Source organism: Falco rusticolus, chromosome 3 (genome assembly GCF_015220075.1).
Source record: "Falco rusticolus isolate bFalRus1 chromosome 3, bFalRus1.pri, whole genome shotgun sequence".
NCBI lineage: Eukaryota > Metazoa > Chordata > Aves > Falconiformes > Falconidae > Falco > Falco rusticolus.
Window position 1 is genome coordinate 13,219,604 of NC_051189.1, and position 17,264 is coordinate 13,236,867.

At 59.8% G+C, this 17,264-nt stretch overlaps 1 protein-coding gene and 1 long non-coding RNA gene across 2 annotated transcripts; one reads left to right on the top strand and one right to left on the bottom strand.

Annotated features, from left to right (window-relative positions):
- Nucleotides 1–546: 546 nt before the first annotated feature.
- LOC119145023 lies at nucleotides 547–6,484 on the top strand. The gene is made up of 2 exons (XR_005103275.1): nucleotides 547–1,135; nucleotides 1,331–6,484. It is a non-coding gene; the product is annotated as an uncharacterized LOC119145023 (long non-coding RNA).
- Nucleotides 5,304–17,196, bottom strand: MAF1 (MAF1 homolog, negative regulator of RNA polymerase III). The gene is made up of 8 exons (XM_037381032.1): nucleotides 16,928–17,196; nucleotides 13,786–13,924; nucleotides 10,567–10,695; nucleotides 9,553–9,718; nucleotides 8,671–8,792; nucleotides 8,012–8,131; nucleotides 7,401–7,517; nucleotides 5,304–7,142 (listed from the first exon to the last, which is right to left on the bottom strand). Exons 2-8 carry the CDS (start codon nucleotides 13,866–13,868, stop codon nucleotides 7,121–7,123), a joined length of 759 nt encoding a protein of 252 aa, XP_037236929.1. The 5' UTR covers nucleotides 13,869–13,924; nucleotides 16,928–17,196; the 3' UTR covers nucleotides 5,304–7,120.
- Between the last annotated feature and the right edge of the window lie 68 nt (nucleotides 17,197–17,264).

The window sequence follows — 17,264 nt, forward strand, 5'->3', positions numbered from 1 at the left end:
TGCCGCCGCTATGCCAATCAGCTACGGAGTAGCCGCCACAGGGGGAGGGCCCTCCGGAGAAAGGTCTTCTGGGAATGGAGGCCCGGCCGGAGAGCCCGGCTGGGCTCCGCCCCCTGGGCCTGGGGCGCCTCGGGGTCCTAATGCCAGCGCGGAGGGACACGCGTGCCCCTGGGAGGGCGGTGAGGAAGGACACGGGTGTCCCTTGGGAGGGCGGTGGGGGAGGACACGGGTGTCCGTGGGAGGGCAGTGCGGAAGGACACGGGTGTCCATGGGGGGGTTGGGGGGACGACACCCCCACGCCCCCAGGGCCATCTGTCCCTCTGTCTGTCCCCAGTCTGCCGGTCGCCCAACTGGCCCACCAGCTGCGGGACAGCGATGCCATGGCCCCCTGCCCACTCGGGCCTCTGGCAGCTCTGGTTCAGCAGCCGGTGGCAGCTCCACATGTCTCACCACCTGTGGCGGGTCCCCAGCTAGGAGAGGCCATTGACACAGCACCCCAGCACAAGAGCAGGGTCCCCGTCCCAGCATGCTGGCGACCCTGAGCTGCCCCCCACAGTGACCCTGTCCCATGCCGGTGGCACGGCGCTGGAGGAGGCATTGGTGGGGCAGGGGTAGGAGCAGAGCGTGGCCCAGCACCAGCTCCAGGAGAACCTGTGCATCCTCAGAGCCACATCATCAGGATGATGACCACGGGTGACAGCACCATGCTGCAGCTGGTGCTGGCAGTGCTGGTTCCATTGGTGGTGCCAGTGGTGGTGCCGATATCTGTGCCGGTGCAATTTCTGGCACCAGTGCTACTTCCTGTGCCAGTGGTGGTGCCAACACTGGAGCCAGTGCCAGTACCAGTGCTGTGGTGTTGCTGATGCCATCACCGGTGCTGGTGGAGCTGGTGCCCACTCCCAAAGGGGTGGAGGGAGGCGGGCAAGGAGCCCGGGGCAGAGGAGCTGGGGAGGTCCCACGGGATGCTGGGTGGACCCTGCCGTGGCTCGTCCCTGGTGCCAGGGGCTGCCAAGTACTGCAAACTGCTGCAGACCCTCCAGCCCCAGATGATGATCGTGGATGAGGCCATGGAGATCCTGGAGGCACACATCGTGGCCCGCCTCAGCACCTCAGCCTTGCTGGGGACTGGCAGCAGGTACGGCACCTCAGCCCCACGCCCCAGGGCCCAACACAGCCTCGTGTGGCAAGTGGCTCTGATTATTCCACTTCTTGTGGAAGTCCCACTGATTAAACCACCGTTCTCATCTTTTTCTTCCTCAAAGATCTTTTAATGAGGCTGACCATGTTTATGAACACTGGCAGTATTAATTTGCTCCCTCCTCACTTTAAGGGCCGCTCATCCTGGCTGCATTGTCACCTCGGCTGGTGGCATCCCTTCCACACAGGGGTTTGGCATCCCCCCCCGAAGACAGGCACTGCCCACACCACCGGTACCTGGAGAGTGGCTCCACTGGGAGCCGGCACACCAACCACAAACCATCCCCATCGCCAACGCAGCAGCCTCGACAATAACGTTGGGGCTCACAGGACATGGAAAAGCTGCTGCTGGAGGGGCCTGGGGGGAGCCAGCTCACCTCCAAAGCATTCCGGCATCCCAGTCATCGCCTAAATACCTCAAGATTCAAGCGTATGGCAAAATTGGGGTCTGCAGCCACTGCCTGATCCACTGGTGTTGCCAACCAGAGCCTGGCTGTCAGGAGGTGCCAGCAAGTAAAGAGCCTTCACTGCTGGATGCTTTATTATGAATAAAAGGGTTCTTTTAGCATCAAAACCACGCTGGAAGAGCCTTAAATAAGGGAGTCAGGGCAGCAGGAGCAGCCCTGGCTGCTTTTCCAAGTGGCTGTCGGTGGTGGAGAGGGACATGCCTCCCCCAGGCACCGGCAAAGTGCACACGGCTGCCAGGGTAAGATCTGGCAGGGTCCGTCCTTCTCCAGACCCCTCAGCTGCCTGCAGCCGGGCAGGCCAGGCAGCATGTGCATTGGCACCGGGGGTCTTGGCTCTGACAGCCCTGGTACTGGTGCAAAGCCCCTCACCCCCCACTGCTGCACTGTGCTGTGCCGTGCCATACCGGCAGCAGGACATGGTCAGTGCGTGAACCACTGCGCATCTCTGGAGAGAGCTGAGCACACACGTGTGAACAGCCTGTGATGCACAGAGACCCCCAGGAAAAGCCCACTACCCACCAGCCCCTCAGGAGAAGTCCACTGCCTGCCAACACCCCAGGAAAATGCCGCCTCCCCCAAGCCCCCTAGAAGCCCACCAGCTCTCCAGGACAAGCATACCAGTCCCCCAGGAGAAGCCCACCGCCCCCCAGGAGAAGCCCACTGCTCACCAGCCCCACAGGAGAAGCCTACTGCCTGCCAACCCTCCAGGAGATGTTCACCACCCACAAGCCCTGCTGGAACCAGCGATCCAGCAGGGAGGTCCAGCCCCAGCCCTGGCTCCTACCTTTGTCTGGAGGAGCAGTGGGACCACTGGGGGCTCCTGCTCCCCTCCCACACCCCTCGGGGGGACGGGCAGAGCTGCAGCCCCTGCCCTGGGGCCACCCAGAGCCCAGCTTGCCAGCCACACGACGGGGGCCCTGCCTGATGGGACGCCCATTGCTGCGGTGGGTTTACCAGGTCGCCCTGACAGCTGCTCACACCAGAGGGAAACCCGGGGGACAAGGAAACCAGGCAGGATTGCAGGCCAGCGGCCCCGGCATCCCTGTGGAAGCCCCCACTCGTCAGGGACTTGCTGATCCCCAGGGTCCCAGAATGAAGTAATTCGGCAATGTGTCCTGCTCTGGGAAATGTTTCTCTGGGTAGCAGGGAGGTGGGTTTGAATGGTGCCAGCCACGCACTGATCCCCTCGTGCCAGGTTTGCTGGAGCCTGGGCTGCTCCTGCCCACTGCCTCCACATCCATCCCTCTTGGCCTTGAGCTGGGTCCTGGGCTTGCTGGAGCTGTGCTGGAGCTCTGCTAAACCCAAACCCACACCACTGAGGGCTGGGAGGAGCCCCCAGCCCCAAATCGCCCGTGCCATGCCGGTGTGCTGAGAGCTGCTGAAGGATGCCGGTGCAGGCAAGTCTCTGGCAATGAAGGAACGCTGTCCCTGGGGCAGACGATGAAGTCGCTGCTGGGAATGATGGCTGTACACACAAGTGGCACTCGGGCAGAGCCCTGATGTGGATGCAGCCGCCTCAGCTGCCCCCTGCATCCTGCACCGGCCCTGTCCCAGGCTGTGCCCAGGCTTTGGGGCATCCCGGAGCTCCCTGTGCTCATTAGAGCAGCTGTGCTTCACTAGCTATGACCTTCCAAAGCCAGATTTCTGCTCTGCTTCCAGGTGGCTCTGCCGCTTCGACACTTGCACTGCCGGCGCGAGATGTGAAGGGTTTGCACTACAGGGCTGCATTGAACATCCCCTGGGTACCCGAAGCTCCGGCGCTTCCTGAACCACAGCCTGAGTGATGCACCAGCAACCAGCCTCTGCCTGCCCGCTAACAGCTCGTTAGTGTCCCGCTTTAATGAGAGGTTAAACACCAGCCTTCCTCTCCACATAGGGCGAGCCCACGGCACAAGCCTCACACCCCAGAGTAATGGTCGCCTCAGTTCCTCCTCGGATGGAGGCAGCAAAGACATGGCAGTTGTGGGGAAAAATCTTGCCAGAGGCTGGTTAATACCAAAAATATTGATGTTTCAGGTTGGAGGTCTCTGACATCCGACGGCACCAGCCTGTCTCTGGCCAGCTGCTCCAGTCCCAGCGTTCCCAGTGTGCCATGCACCACAGAGCCGGGATTTCTGGACACAGCATCAACTGGGAACACCACCATGAACTCTGGCTTAAAGATATCCTTTGAAATGAAGGCAGCTCAGCCAAAACCTACAAAATGTCCAGCAAGTGAAGACCCAAAACGCCCCAAACCTGATTCAAGAGAGGATAAAGCCATAAGACAGAGGATAAAGTAGTAACTGGAAGTGAAGAGAGACTGAACAGTCAGAGGGAGCCTGCTGCTGCTGCTGCTTGGGAGAAGGCAGAGGGGGAAGGACACCCTGAAGGAGCACTGAAAGAAATAGGCGTTTCTAGAAAAAAAAACCAAACCCATCTGCCACACCAGTGGGACAGGACCTCCCTGGTCCACACCAGGTCACGAGTAGCCAAGTGATGGCTCAGAGATGCGCTGAGCCCCTCCAGCTCTGCGGTCCTTCCCAGGCTGTGCTTGGGGGATGCGCTCTGCTGCACGGCCGCATTGAGAGGGCAGGGGGGTCCTGCGGCCAGGGCTGACAATGCTCTGCACCGCACAGAGCCCACGGCATGAGCCCTGGCATGGCAGAGCCTGCCCTGGTTCAGCCACAGGGTTTCTGTGCCAGGAACAGGTGGGCAGAGCTGCACCGTTGCTCTCTTGGGAGTAAAGCCCCCTCCTCAGTGCCAGTGGAGGCTGGTGGGCTCCCAGCTGCTCCTTTTGGGCTCGATGGGATGGGCGGTGAGGGACAGACACGCTTCCCAGGGAGGGAAAACACCGTTTCTGCTGCCATCACCGCGGGCTTGGTTAGGCAGTGCCTTCCTAATGGTGCCTGAGAGCCAGCACAATGCTGCTGGTGCCGCCACAGCCGGTCCAACCAGTGGTATTTAATACTTTAATTAATGAAGGAACACAACGAGTCTGCCTGTTAAGGGCAGGCAGTGCCCAGCCAGCACTGAGCAGAAGCACCAGAAGCTGTGGGGGCATCGGGAGGGTGGGGCAGGACCCACCGGTGGTTCAGCACTGAACAGCTGGAGATGCTGGAAGTGCCCCGGCCGGCCCATGCCCAGCACCCACCAGCAGGCACATGGAGGCAGGGAGCTCCGTGGTGCCACGGAGCCAGGCAGGGCCAGCAGCTACACCAGGGATGCAACTCAGGCTGTCCCAGAGACCCTCCCGGCTCCAGGGCCACAACGGCCAGGGCAGGCAGCTGGCTGGGGCAATAGGGGACACGTGGCACGCCAAGCAGCTGTGGTCACAGCCTCAGACAGGTCCTGGGGGGCTCTGGGCACTCCCTGTGCAACACCCGCAAGATGAAGGGCCAGCAGCATCCCCAGAGAGAGGCAGTGGCGACCTGGGGGAGACTGAGAGCCCTGGGAGCCCCTGGCGCCTGCGCAGTGGCGTGCTGGGCACAGCATACCCCCAGTTCTGTGCCTGTGTCCCTGTGGGGGCTGCTCAGTGCCAGGCTGGAGCCCAGGTCATACCCCATCCCCCTAATACTTCCCGCAGCCTGATGCCATCCCCAATGGCCGCAGCAGGACAGGCTCCCCCCACGCAGGGTCCCCGAAGGAAGTGGTGGCGAATGACAGAAAAACTTTATTGGTGTAATGATACATTGCTATGCTGTGAAGTCCAAGTTCCCTGACAGGGGGCAAATGGGGCAGGCAGCCACAGCGGCACGCTAGTAGAGGGGCGAATGACAGCAGAGAGAGGACTGGGCCAAACCCCTTGCCAGGTGGCAGCGGGGTCTAGGGCTCAGGTCCGTCCTGACAAGCAACAAGGAAATAAACTCCCAACTTAAAAGCAAGCTTTGGAGGAGTTACAGCAAGGGAGGAGCCAGGGAGAGCCGCCATCAGTAACACCATGCTGCTGCTGGCACCCAGCTCTGTGTGCTTGGCACCAGCGGAAGGAGTGGGGGTACCTCTCTGTCTGTCTGCCTGCCCACCCTCTGCACCCCAAGGCCCTGCCTTGCTCTGCCGGCAGCTGGAGCCTCCTACCTCCCACCCAGGCCAGGGCAGGGACACGGCAGACACCCCCCCCCCAGCAAAGCCCTCCAGCTTTGGGGCACCCACTCCCCCTCCCCAGCCAGCCTCTTCTAAGCTGCTCGGCCCCCAGTGGGAGGGAGGAGGGGGATCCCCCCCAAGGCACACCCAGACAGAGGGGCAGGGGTTGCACAGGCAGCCACAGGTGGGGTGAGAACCTGTGGCAGCGGCACTGCCCCATGCAGGCTCCTCTTGGGGGGTGGGATGTGTTTTGAGGCAGCTCAGATGCTGCGGCAGTCACTGCCCCTTGTTTGTGCGTGCTCAGCTGAGCTCTCCCTGCCCTGCCCTGGCACCTGCCGAAATACAGAGCGGGGGGAACTGCGTCCCCCAAAACTCCAGGTGCCTGGGCAGAGCAGGGGGCTGACCCCCACAGCAGCAGGATGAGGGGGACAGAGAGAACGCGGGGACATGGGGCTGAACTGGAGGGCGGGTGGGAGCGGCAGCACCCGGCTCCCGCCACGGCCTGAGCTCACCCCCAACACAAAACCAGATACCGCAGCCCCCAGCAAGGGCTGAGCTGGGCCCCAGCGCAGTGGCTGCTGCCCCGTCATGCTCTGGCCTCCGCACTACCAAAAGTCAGGTGTGGTTTAAAAAAACCAAAACCCCAAAGAAAATCATGGGAGGTGCAGGCTGAGGTGCCTGGTCTGGCATTCACCCGCCAGGCTGCTTGGTGGGAGACCCCTGCACAGGAGCAGTGCAGGGCGCTGGCACCACCCAGCAAAGATAAAAAAACAACCAATCAACCAAACCAAAACATCAGAGAAAAATCACAGGGGGAGGGCAAGAGCAAAGCAAACCTCTTTGAAACAAATGGACTCTTCCCCGGGGAAGGAACCGAGGACAGTTTGTGGGGAGTTTAACAACACTGCTTCTGGAGGAGGCTGAGCAGAGGTGTCCCTCTGCTGCTGCTGGTGCTGTGGACGGACGGCGTTTGCTGGGTCACAACCAGTATGGAAAAGTGCTTGAGGGAAATCCAGCCCAGCTTCAGCGCCACGAGGAGTTTGCAGGTCAGTGCAGCCAACGAGATCAGCAATAAAGTGCAGCAAAGCTTCTTGGAGCTCCCACACAGCTGTCCGGCAAGCCCCGGCTCGTGCCGCAGCAGCCGCGAGCAAGGGGAAAGGGGAGGTTGGCCGGCAGCACCAGAGCGAGGGGACGTATCTTCAGCCAGGACGCCGCAGCTGCTTTCAGTCTGTCATGCTCCAAGATGCCTGGGGTACTCCAGTGTATGTGTTGGGCAGAGCGACGCTGCAGCTGCTGGGCAAGGGCAGTTCGGGAGCTCAGGGCTGCCCTGTCCATGGGACGCAGGCAGAAGGGCGGTTCGGCAGGGCTGCCAGGCACCTGGGAGCGGTTCTGGAAACTCACATGCAAATAACTTGCAACCTGTAACCGAACACACAGGTGTTACTGTTCCATGGCCATGCTGAGGCAGGGGGAGGCAGAGCAAGAGCGGGAGGCACAGCAGGAGCAGCACTGCTGCTCCACCTGAGAGCAGCTTGGCCCCGCTGAGCTCTCAGCCAGGCTCCTGAGGCAGCGGAGCAGACTTCAGGCCCAGAGGGCCGGGCCCGTGAACCGGAGCCTCTCTCCCCTTGGAGTGGGAGCCAGCACACCATGCCAAGCCGAAGCGCCAAGCTCACACACCTGTCCTCCTCGATGCTGCCGCTCTCGGTGTCGCCAGCGTCCCTGTTCTCCGTGTCCCCTTCACCAAGATCCATGTCCAGCTCATTGCCAGCTTCCGAGCGCGTGTATGCATACCCACTAAAGGGAAAAGGGCAGCACAACGTAAGTGCCCAGCTGGCACCCCTCCGCGTCAGTGCATCCACAAGGGAGATCCCACTCCTCTCTCCAGCGGGCTTATATCCCTGCCCAGAGCCCCCTCTGCATCCAAATCGAGCCCACGGGAAAGAGGGGCTGGCTGCAGGCAGTGCCCCTCGAGGGGTTCCTCCCCCCCTTACTTGCCCCTCTGAACAGCAGCCAGGTGAAGGCCACCCATTTCGAGGGACCATGGCTCCCACTGACTTGCTCTTTGGTGATACGTAGCGGGGGAGGATGGAGGGAACTGGGCTCTGGTTGAGCTCCGTTCACCCTGGCCAACCCCGCACGCCGGCACTGGTGCCAGGGCAGCACCGGAACAGCAGTTCCCAATGTGCCCAGCTCGGTGCCAGCGGTTCCTCCCTGGCAGTGACACTGCTTACCAACAGGCAAGACAATTCCTTTTTTAAGGTGACTTCAGAGATGTCACATGGCCTGACCTGATGGAACGACAGGTGAAAAAGACAATCCTCTTCAGTCTTTTGTTGTAAAAGAAGTAGTTGAAGGACCAGAGGCTGCCATCCTCTCCAAAGGGGTCCGAATCCAGATCGGGGTTGTAGCTGCAACAGCAAGCAGAGGCATGAGAAACACTGTGCCAGACTCTGCGCCCAGTGCCAGCCTGGTTCTCACCCCAGCTGCACACTGGAGGGAGGAAAGGGGGAGACGGGGTGAGCTCGGAGCTGCCCCAGTGGGCAGAGAGCAGGTGGGAGTGAGTCAGTGTCCTCAGAGCCAGGCAGCAGCAGCTGGCCAGCCTGCATGGGTGGCAGGAACCACCCTGGGCCCCCGGGGCTGGCTTTGGAAGGAGGGTGAGACCCAGCCAGCGAAGCTGCTGCCTGAGGCGCAGATTTTCATGGCTATGGTATGTTCTGCGTGGGAGGGGACAGCAGCAGCCATTCCCCCTCCACCCACTGGCTGGGAGCTGGTGGGCTCCGGTGAGGAGATACCACCGCCCTCCTCCAGCAGTTGGTTCTCACACACACATACAGGTGGGCACACAAAACCATAACCTTTTATTGAAAAAGAACCCTTTCTCTGCAGGCCATAGCACACATGGAAGGGGCCAGGACCCAGATCCAGGGGTGAGTGCTTGCCCCGTTACCTGTAGATGTCACACTCCGAAAGACAGATCTCCTCGTCGACAGCATCCCACAGGTGTGGCTTCAGGGCATTGAAATCTTCCCGAACCGCAGAGAAGAGGCTGCAGTTGACAGCGTTCACCACCTAGAGAGGCCAAGCAGGACCCCATAAGAGGAGCAGAGGAGTTGCTGCCTGCTCTCCTCTCCACCACCTCCCTCCTGTGCTCCACACAGCTCATCCTTCCTGTCCCTCCTCCAGCAAGAGGAGACACCGGAGCCTGACAACAAACCATGGAAGGGGAGAAGCAGGATGGCCAGGCACTGCCGTGCTAGATTCAGGGCCCTGAGGTGGAAGCAAGGAGACAGGCAGCAGGGAAGCAAACAAGGCTGGAGAGGGAAAATCCATCAGAGGATCTCTGGGACACACGTAGCTCAAGTCTCTCCCAGCAAAGTGTGGGGCTTCCTCAAAAGCACCAGGCAGCAGGCTGGGAAGTCCTCTGCAGGAAGGACTCACCGACACTTCCCTCACCCTTCCTTCCTCCAAATACCTGCCCCAGAAAAGAGCAGCCTAACCCAGGCTGGCATGGAAAACCCTGCTCACAAGAGGCTGTTCCCAAAGGAGAGCAAAGAGCAAGTCTGCTAAAGGAAAACACCCCAGGACAGCTGTTGAAAAACCTCTTCCTGGGAAGGATGAGGACTGCCTCATCCTACTGCTGGAGGAGGAAGCAAGGTATGCCCTGAGAGCAGTTACCCAGCATCACAGCAGCACCATGGGGCTCCCTGGAGAACTGGACACTCCCCCTCCAGCTCCACGTTGCCCTCTCTCCCAGGACAAAGGCAGGTAGCACAGCAGGCCTCCCCGGCGAGGGGAACCTGTCCTGACGCAGGGCGCTTTGCTCACGTACCCAGTTGAGGCTTGGCTCCCGGCTGAACTCGTGGCTCTTGGCAGCGCTGAAGTCATAGTCAGGGCGGAAGGACTCGTTGAGCGTCGCTATCAGGTAGAAGAGGGTCTTGCGGCTGCACTTGTCGCTCAGGGGTCCCTCCTCATCGCCACTCTGACTTTTACTGAGCCTGAGAGGCAGAACGGCAGGGTTAGCGGCATCATCAGCACAGCCTGGGCCAACACAGAACACGAGCCGGCAGTTGCCCAGGTGGCCAAGGAGGCCAACCGCATCTTAGCCTGTATCAGAAACAGCGTGGCCAGCAGGACCAGGCAGCGATCGCCCCCCTGTACTCGGTGCTGGTGGGGCCGCACCTCGAATCCTGGGTTCAGTCTTGGGCCCCTGACTCCAACGGGGATGTAGAGGGGCTGGAGCGTGTCCAGAGATGGGCAACGGAGCTGGTGAAGGGGCTGGAGCATGAGTCTGATGACGGGCATCTGGGGGAACCGAGGGTGCTCAGCCTGGAGAAGAGGAGGCTTGGGGGGACCTGATCGCTCCCTACAACTACCTGACAGGGGGCTGTAACGAAGTGGAGTCAGTTTCTTCTCCCAAGTAACAAGCTACAAGACAAGAGGAAACGACCTCAAGTCGTGCCAGGGGAGGTTTAGATTGGGTACTGGGAAAAGTTCCTTCACCGAAAGGGTCGTCCAACACTGGAACAGGCTGCCCAGGGAGGTGGTGGAGCCACCATCCCTGGAGGTGTTTAAAAACTGTAGATGCTGTGTTTGGGGACACGGTTTAGCACTGGGCTTGGCAGTGCTGGGTTAACATTTGGACTCGATATTCGTAGAGGTCTTTCCCAACCCAAACAATTGCATGATTCTATGAACAAGCAGAGCCTCCAGCCCAGGGCCACAGAAACAATGCCAGCTACCAACACTGAGGTCATTCCCTCAATGTGTCCCACCCCCCCATCCGCAGACATGCTGCTGCCTGAGGCACAAAGCGTGGCAGGCAACCCCCCCAAGCCCGTGGTACCTGCTGGGGCTGATCCCCGTGGTCTGAGGAGGCGACAGGGCCTCCAGGACATGCGGCTGGCCCTCCTGGCAGAACTGCTTGAACATGTGTTTGTCATCGCCAGCCATCTTGCACGAATAGCTCTCAATCCTGCAGAGACACACAGCACAGCACCTGAGGCCAGCCCAGCAGCGGCGGGACCTGGCCAGCAGCACCACAAAGGTCCCGGCCCAGCACCGTGTTGGTGGCAGGCACTCAGATGAGGCAGCCAGCATGGCGAAAGCATCTCCAGTCCCCAGGAGCGACCTTCGCCATGCCATCTGGTCTTAGCTCTGCATAAGGCAACCAGGGCTGCCATGAACCCATTTATTTACACGATGTGTGTATGTTTGCACACATGGAGATGCAGTTTAATTCCAAGGAGGCACAGAATAGGCTGGCTGAGCCAAACTGCTCTTCCAGGGGTATCAGAGCCATCCCAACAAGTCCCACTTTGCAGCTTACCTCACTGCTAGCACGGGAATGTCAGAAGAGAAAGGCAGAAAGAGTGCCTCACCGCTGTGGTGTCCTGTCTCAGCACAGCAAGCCAAACCAATGCCAGCAGTAAGCCCAAAAAGGATTCCCTCAGCCAGGAACAAAAATAGGTCCAGAGCTGGCGAAGGACCAACTCCCCTGCAGCCGGCCCGGCAGGAGCTCTCACTGTCACCCTGAGCTGAAACAACTGCCAGCTCCTGAGCGTCAGTGCATGCGGAGTGGCCAAAGGACCCTATCAGAGGTACCTGAAAAGTTTTTCTGACTGGTGGTCCCATTGCCCAGAGCTCCAATGGAAGAATAATTGTAGATGAAAAATGGGATGTGAGCCCGCAACGTGCGCTCACAGCCCAGAAACCCAACCAGCTCCTGAGATGCACCTTGAGTGGTGTGGCTGGCAGGGCGAGGGAGGGGATTCTGCCCCTCTGCTCCGCTCTGGGGAGACCCCCCGGAGCACTGCGCCCAGCTCGGGGGTCCCCAGCACAAGCCAGGCAGGGACCTGCTGGAGCGGGGCCGGGGGAGGGACACGGAGCTGGTCCGAGGGCTGGAAGCCCTCTGCTGCGGAGAAAGGCTGCGAGAGCTGGGGGGGCTCAGCCCGGAGCAGAGGAGGCTGTGGGGAGACCTGGCTGCGGCCACTCAGTGCCTACAGGGGCTGTAGGAAGGTGGGGACGGGCTTTTTAGCAGGGCCTGGGGCGACAGGACCGGGGGGCGGCTTATAACTGAAAGGGGGAGATGTAGGGTGGACACAAGGAAGAAATTTGTTACGCTGAGGGCGGCGAGGTGCTGGCACAGGCTGCCTGGAGCAGGGATCGATGCCCCATCCCTGGAAACATTCAGGGCCTGGCTGGACGGGGCTGAGAGCAACCTGGTCTGGTGGGAGGTGTCCCTGTCTGTGGCAGGGGGCTACATGATCTTCAAAGGTTCCTTCCCACCCAACCCATCCTGTAATTGCATGATTCTAACAACAAACTATGAAAAAGCACTCTGGTCTCCCCCAAGGCGATCAGCTTTTCTGATCCTAGCCTGTGGTGGCCCAGCAGAAGCTGGGGGACAAGACAACACCACAGACTGCTGGGCAGCTGAGGACCTGCCCAGACATGACACCCACAATTCAAGCAGAAAGCTCCTTCCAGATTTGCAGCTGATTGGGCTGCTCATTGACCGGCAAGGAAGTTCCTTAAATCATCCCAACACCGCTCCTCCATGGAGTTCCTCAGGAGGCTGCTTGAAGGTCAGCAGGACCCAGACAGAAGACCGAGGACTGTAGGAAGAAGCTCCTCAAAGCCACCAGACCCACCAGCACCAGATGTGGACCATTCCCCATCCTCCATTTTAAGAGGAGACGCCACTCAGCATTTAAGCAGCAATCTCATGGGAAGAGCACTGAAACAACTGAGGGAAAGAGGTGGCAACCGCAGACCATGAGGCATCAATCGCTCTTCCTGTCCACCTCGGCACCCGCGTCCCTCATAAGCAAAGCAAAGAGAAATGACCATGTTCAGCCAGTCTGCATTTGCACCCAGAAAACCTGCAGGACCAGCAGCCTCAGGCACAAGAGCCCCCAGAACCTCTGTCACCACATAGCCCTGTAACACAGCATCACCTCTGCAGCTGAGCTGTGTAATGAGCTGCAAGGCCTCGGCGCAGAGGCTTGCCATGCCTGCTCTGCGCGAGCCTCCCCCAGGCGCCTCCAGCTTTCCCTTACATCATTTGGCCATGGGAGTGCTTCTCCACATGACCAAGTGCCTGCAGTTGAGCTTTCTACCGCATTCTGGGTCTGTGAGGAGTCACCACCACCGTAGGCAGAGTGACAGGCAACTGCTATGTGCAAAACGGGACATTCAGGGCTCTTGGTGTAAGGGCATAGAGGAACTCTGTGTATGGCAGCCTGGAGCGGGGGAGGCACGGCGTGGAGAAGCACAGACAGCTGTGGTACGATACAGGGCACAGGCTGGCACAGGAGGAAGCTAGGAGCAGCTCACCAGTGGTCAGCTAGAGAAACTAAGATCTGGGCTGGGACAAAACTGGTTTTAGGGGCAGCAAAGGGGACAAAAGAATAGTTTTACACGTACAAAAAAGGCACCACGTGGAGTACATTCAGCTGTAACAGAGAGCTGTGGACCAAGGAAGAACGAAGGTGTGTTAGCAAACCTATAAAAATGACACCACGTGGACTACAGCGAGGAAGGAGAAATCACCAACGTGAACATTATCTTCTTCCCAGGAAAGGACATGGATGCTGACAGCTCACCCATTACCCTCCCCAGCAGAATGAAGCCACTGACTTTAAGAGCAGCAGGAGGGGAGCATTATCTCAGAAAAAGGGACTGAAATGAAGAAGCGCATGTGCGTGTTACAATTAAATTGTGTTATTACTATTGCTGAGGCTTTTTCTGTACAGGAGTACCCTGACGGCATTATCGTTTGTTCTCTCTAGTAACTAATGTAGACTAATAACAATCCTTGATTAAGAATGAGTAAGAAGATTACCAATTAATTTCAATTACACCAGTAAGTTGGCTTTATACGTACAAGGTGTGTCTCCTTTTTGGCTGTAACCACCGCTTGGGCTCTCACACCTCGTGTCTCGTCCCATCACACCTCACACCCCATTTGGGGGCCAGGCGTGCCCCACACAGCCCTCGTCCCAGGACCAGATGCCCGCCAGGCTCCTGACTGGGCTGGGGACTAGGCTCTACCAGCGCTCACCTGCCGATGATGTGAGCATCTCCCGTCTCCACTGTCAGCTGGGAGTTTATTGCTTCGAAACTTGAGTTCTCCAACAGCTTCATTGTCTCGACTTCCAGAGCGATTCCCTGTGCAACAGCTGCTGCAAAGTGTGCGTATCCTGCAAAGAAAGAGACCCTCGCAGGTGGGGAAGGAGCAGCCTGGGTTGCACAGCAGGGCTGTGGTTTGGCCAGCCCTGCAGGACCTTGGACTCAATCATCTTAAAGGTTTTTCCAACTGAAACGATTCTACACCCAGAAGGCTGTGCAGAGGCAGTGCACCGGGAAACTCAGGAAGCCCACACCTCTTCTGGGCCAGGGGAAAAAAAAAGTGACAATGGCCCGATGAGCACTCATGCCTCCCATCCGATCCCATCCTCTGCACTGCTGCTCCACTTCACCTGCACAAGTAAGAGCGAGCTCAGCCACGGCACTCACCATGTGCCGGGGGCTCTGCCCACATCACCTCCCACCAGCTCTGCCCACACTGCTTTGGCAGTGCACTCTGCCAGGGAGCTCCCAAGCTCCCCTCCTCTCTTTTGAAGGTCACCAGCTTTTTTTGGGCCGGATTGTTCTCCCTCAAAGCTGGGGAAGGGCACACAGCACTCGCTCTGCTGCAGGCTGGGGGTGACACAGACACCCTGACCAAGCCCCAGGGTGGTCCCCGGCAGCAGGAGCGGGGCAGCCCCTCAGGGAGCTGCTCCTCTTTGGTCTGTCAGGGCCCTCCGCCAAGAGCAGGACCGACACTGGGACTGGTTAACGGCAGCCCCAGTTAACTGGTTAACGGCAGCCTTCAGCTACTATTTCCATGTAGGGCGGCATTGCCCTGGAGGGACAGGGATGGGCAGATGGCTGGATGTGAAGGGGGAAAGCGGCCTCCAGCCCCATGATCCCTCCCCAGCTCTCGGCCTCTGCGGGACTGTAACAGGAGAAGCTGTAAACAGGCAGGGAAGTAATGCCAGGACTCTCAGGGAGCGACGCCAGGGCTCTCCAGGAGCAGCAGCCCCTTCCAGGCCATGCAGGCAAGATATGTCCCCACCTCTGTCCTGGGCACCACGATGGGGTCGGAAAAGGAACGACTCCTGGCCCTTTGGTTTCAGGACTGCAGGTGATAAGGGGATGCTGTGTGACTGTGACACCGTTACGTGACCATGACACCGCTGCGTGAGCGTGATGCTGCTGCACGAGTGCGACACTGACACTGTAGCAGGGCCAGGGATACTCTTACCATGACGTTACCCATTGTTGACTAGACCTGATGATGTGCACTTCAAAGCAGCACTAAAGTGCACACTGTCTCCACCATGCAGCTTCAGCATTTACTGCAACCCTGAGCCGCCGATCAGAACAGCCCAAGCCAACGAGGGCTGGCAAACCCACGCTGTCCTCTCACTGGGAACAGACTTGGGAAGATGGAGAAGGGAAAACTGGGGAAAAAAAATGCCAATCTGCAAGGACCAGGGGTAGAAAGCAGAACATTTTCTGGGGCACCCTCCTACCACAAGCACATCTCCCTCCGCTGGTGCAGATACTGGTGCTCAAACACCTCTTTAGCGATGCAAAAGGCAGTGGGTAACTTCAGTGTTGGCAGCAAAACAGCAGCCTGGAGCAGTCCCACTGGTCAAGCAAAGCTGCTGCTCTGAAACCACGAGCCAACAGGTCCCTTGGATGCTGAAAGTTGCCCCAGCACCCAACCCCTTGTTCTGCAGGCAGAGCTCCCAGCAAGCAGGAGCTGCATGAAGGCAGTGAGCTCTGCTCCTTGCACTCCGTAAAGCTGCTGTCAGCAGAGAAAGGACACAGACACCATGAAATCCAGAGCTGCTGGTGGTTTCCCACCAAAGATTTGCTCTAGGGGGGAAGCTAGGACAATGTGCCAGGCCGTTTTGGAGCGGAGCAGAAGACCTGGCAACGATGAGGTGGGGAAGGACTAACATGAGCCCCTTGGCAAGGAAAAGCTCAGCCTGCTTCCGACACCAGAAGGCAATGCATTGCTTCATCCACAGCCGGAATTTTATGGGATATAGATTTTCTCTCCCCAGTACAGGCGGAGACGCTAACTTGGGCAGCAGAATAAAAGCACCGTTAACACAAGATGCAGTCAAAAGGTGTTAAATGGGGTGTTCAGCCGCACTTTGGCACGGCAACACCCACTGGCATTGAGAGGTTTGCCAGCTACGGTGCCTATGCCATTCAACACCAGGCAGGTGATGCCTGGCCCTGAAACCACAGCTTGGTTTCCTTCCTCACCTCAGCAGATTTAGCGCATAGCAAACACAACTGAGAACATCCTAGAAGTTGCATAGGGCTAATTGTAGATTTGAACCAGCTTAATCTAAAGGGCTTCAGGTGTCAGGGGGTTCATGGCGTGTCTCGGTGCCACTGGGGACCAGGCAGCAGCACCCATAGCAAGCCAACTCACGTAAAAGCCAGCAGAAGCAGCGCCTTGGTGAGGTAATAGGTGACCTGAAGCACTCAACAGTGAAGGAGGAAAACTCGAAGTGAGTAATTTAGGGTAAGCAAAGTAACCTGCCAATACTAGCTCTCTCCTTTTCAGGATGAAGGCGACCACCCCCTCCCATGATCGGAGGGGTCCAGCCCAGGGCTCTCCCCAGCCCTAGCACCCTCGTGTTACCTGACAGGGAGGCAGGTGCATTGGCGGGGAGCACAAAGGGGACCCTGTCGACGGAGGGAAGGGGAGGAGGAGGAGCAGGAGTGGGGTTTGGGGGAGCTGGCACAGGCAGCACAAACGGGGAAGCGGAGACAGGCCCGGCTGCCAGGAGAGCTGCCCCGAGGGGCCAGAGCGCTTGCTACCAGCAGCCGGCCTCCCCGCGGAGCCGCCCGTCCTCTCGGGCGGCGGGACGAGAGCCGCCTCCGGCGGGGCAAGGCCCGGGGCCAGGCCCCGGCGCGGCCCTGAAGGTGACAGGGCCCGGCGGGCGGGGACTGGCAGCGCCGTCCCGGCATGCCCCGCGCGGCGGGCCGCCCCCCGGCGGACTACAGCTCCCAGCATGCCCCGCGCGGCCGCGGAGCTTCTGGGCGCCGCGCGCCGACCGCGATGCACGCTGGGAGCTGTAGTCCTCACGGGCTCCGCCAGGGGATGGGGGGGGCGGCGGTGGGAGCGGGCTTACCGGCGCTCCCTGCTCTCGGTCCCGGCGGGGCCTCCTCGCCGTGACAGCTCCTTCAGGCTCGGGGCGTTTGTAAAGGGAGGCGTCTCCGGGGAAAGCTCGAGGAGGGCGCGTGTGCCTCGGCCGCCGTCCGCCGCCTGGCGCCGGACCACCGGGCCTCCGCCCACCTCGACATGTCCCCGGCGGCTCGGGACGCAGCGAGCGGCTGAGCGAGACCTGGGAGTTTCCCTTGGGCGGGCGGGCGGCCGGGCGAGCGAGCGAGCGGCGGACCCTCTCCTCAGGCACCGGACGACAACAAGCGGCGAGACCCCGCCCGCGGCCCGTCCGTCCCCGTCGGAGG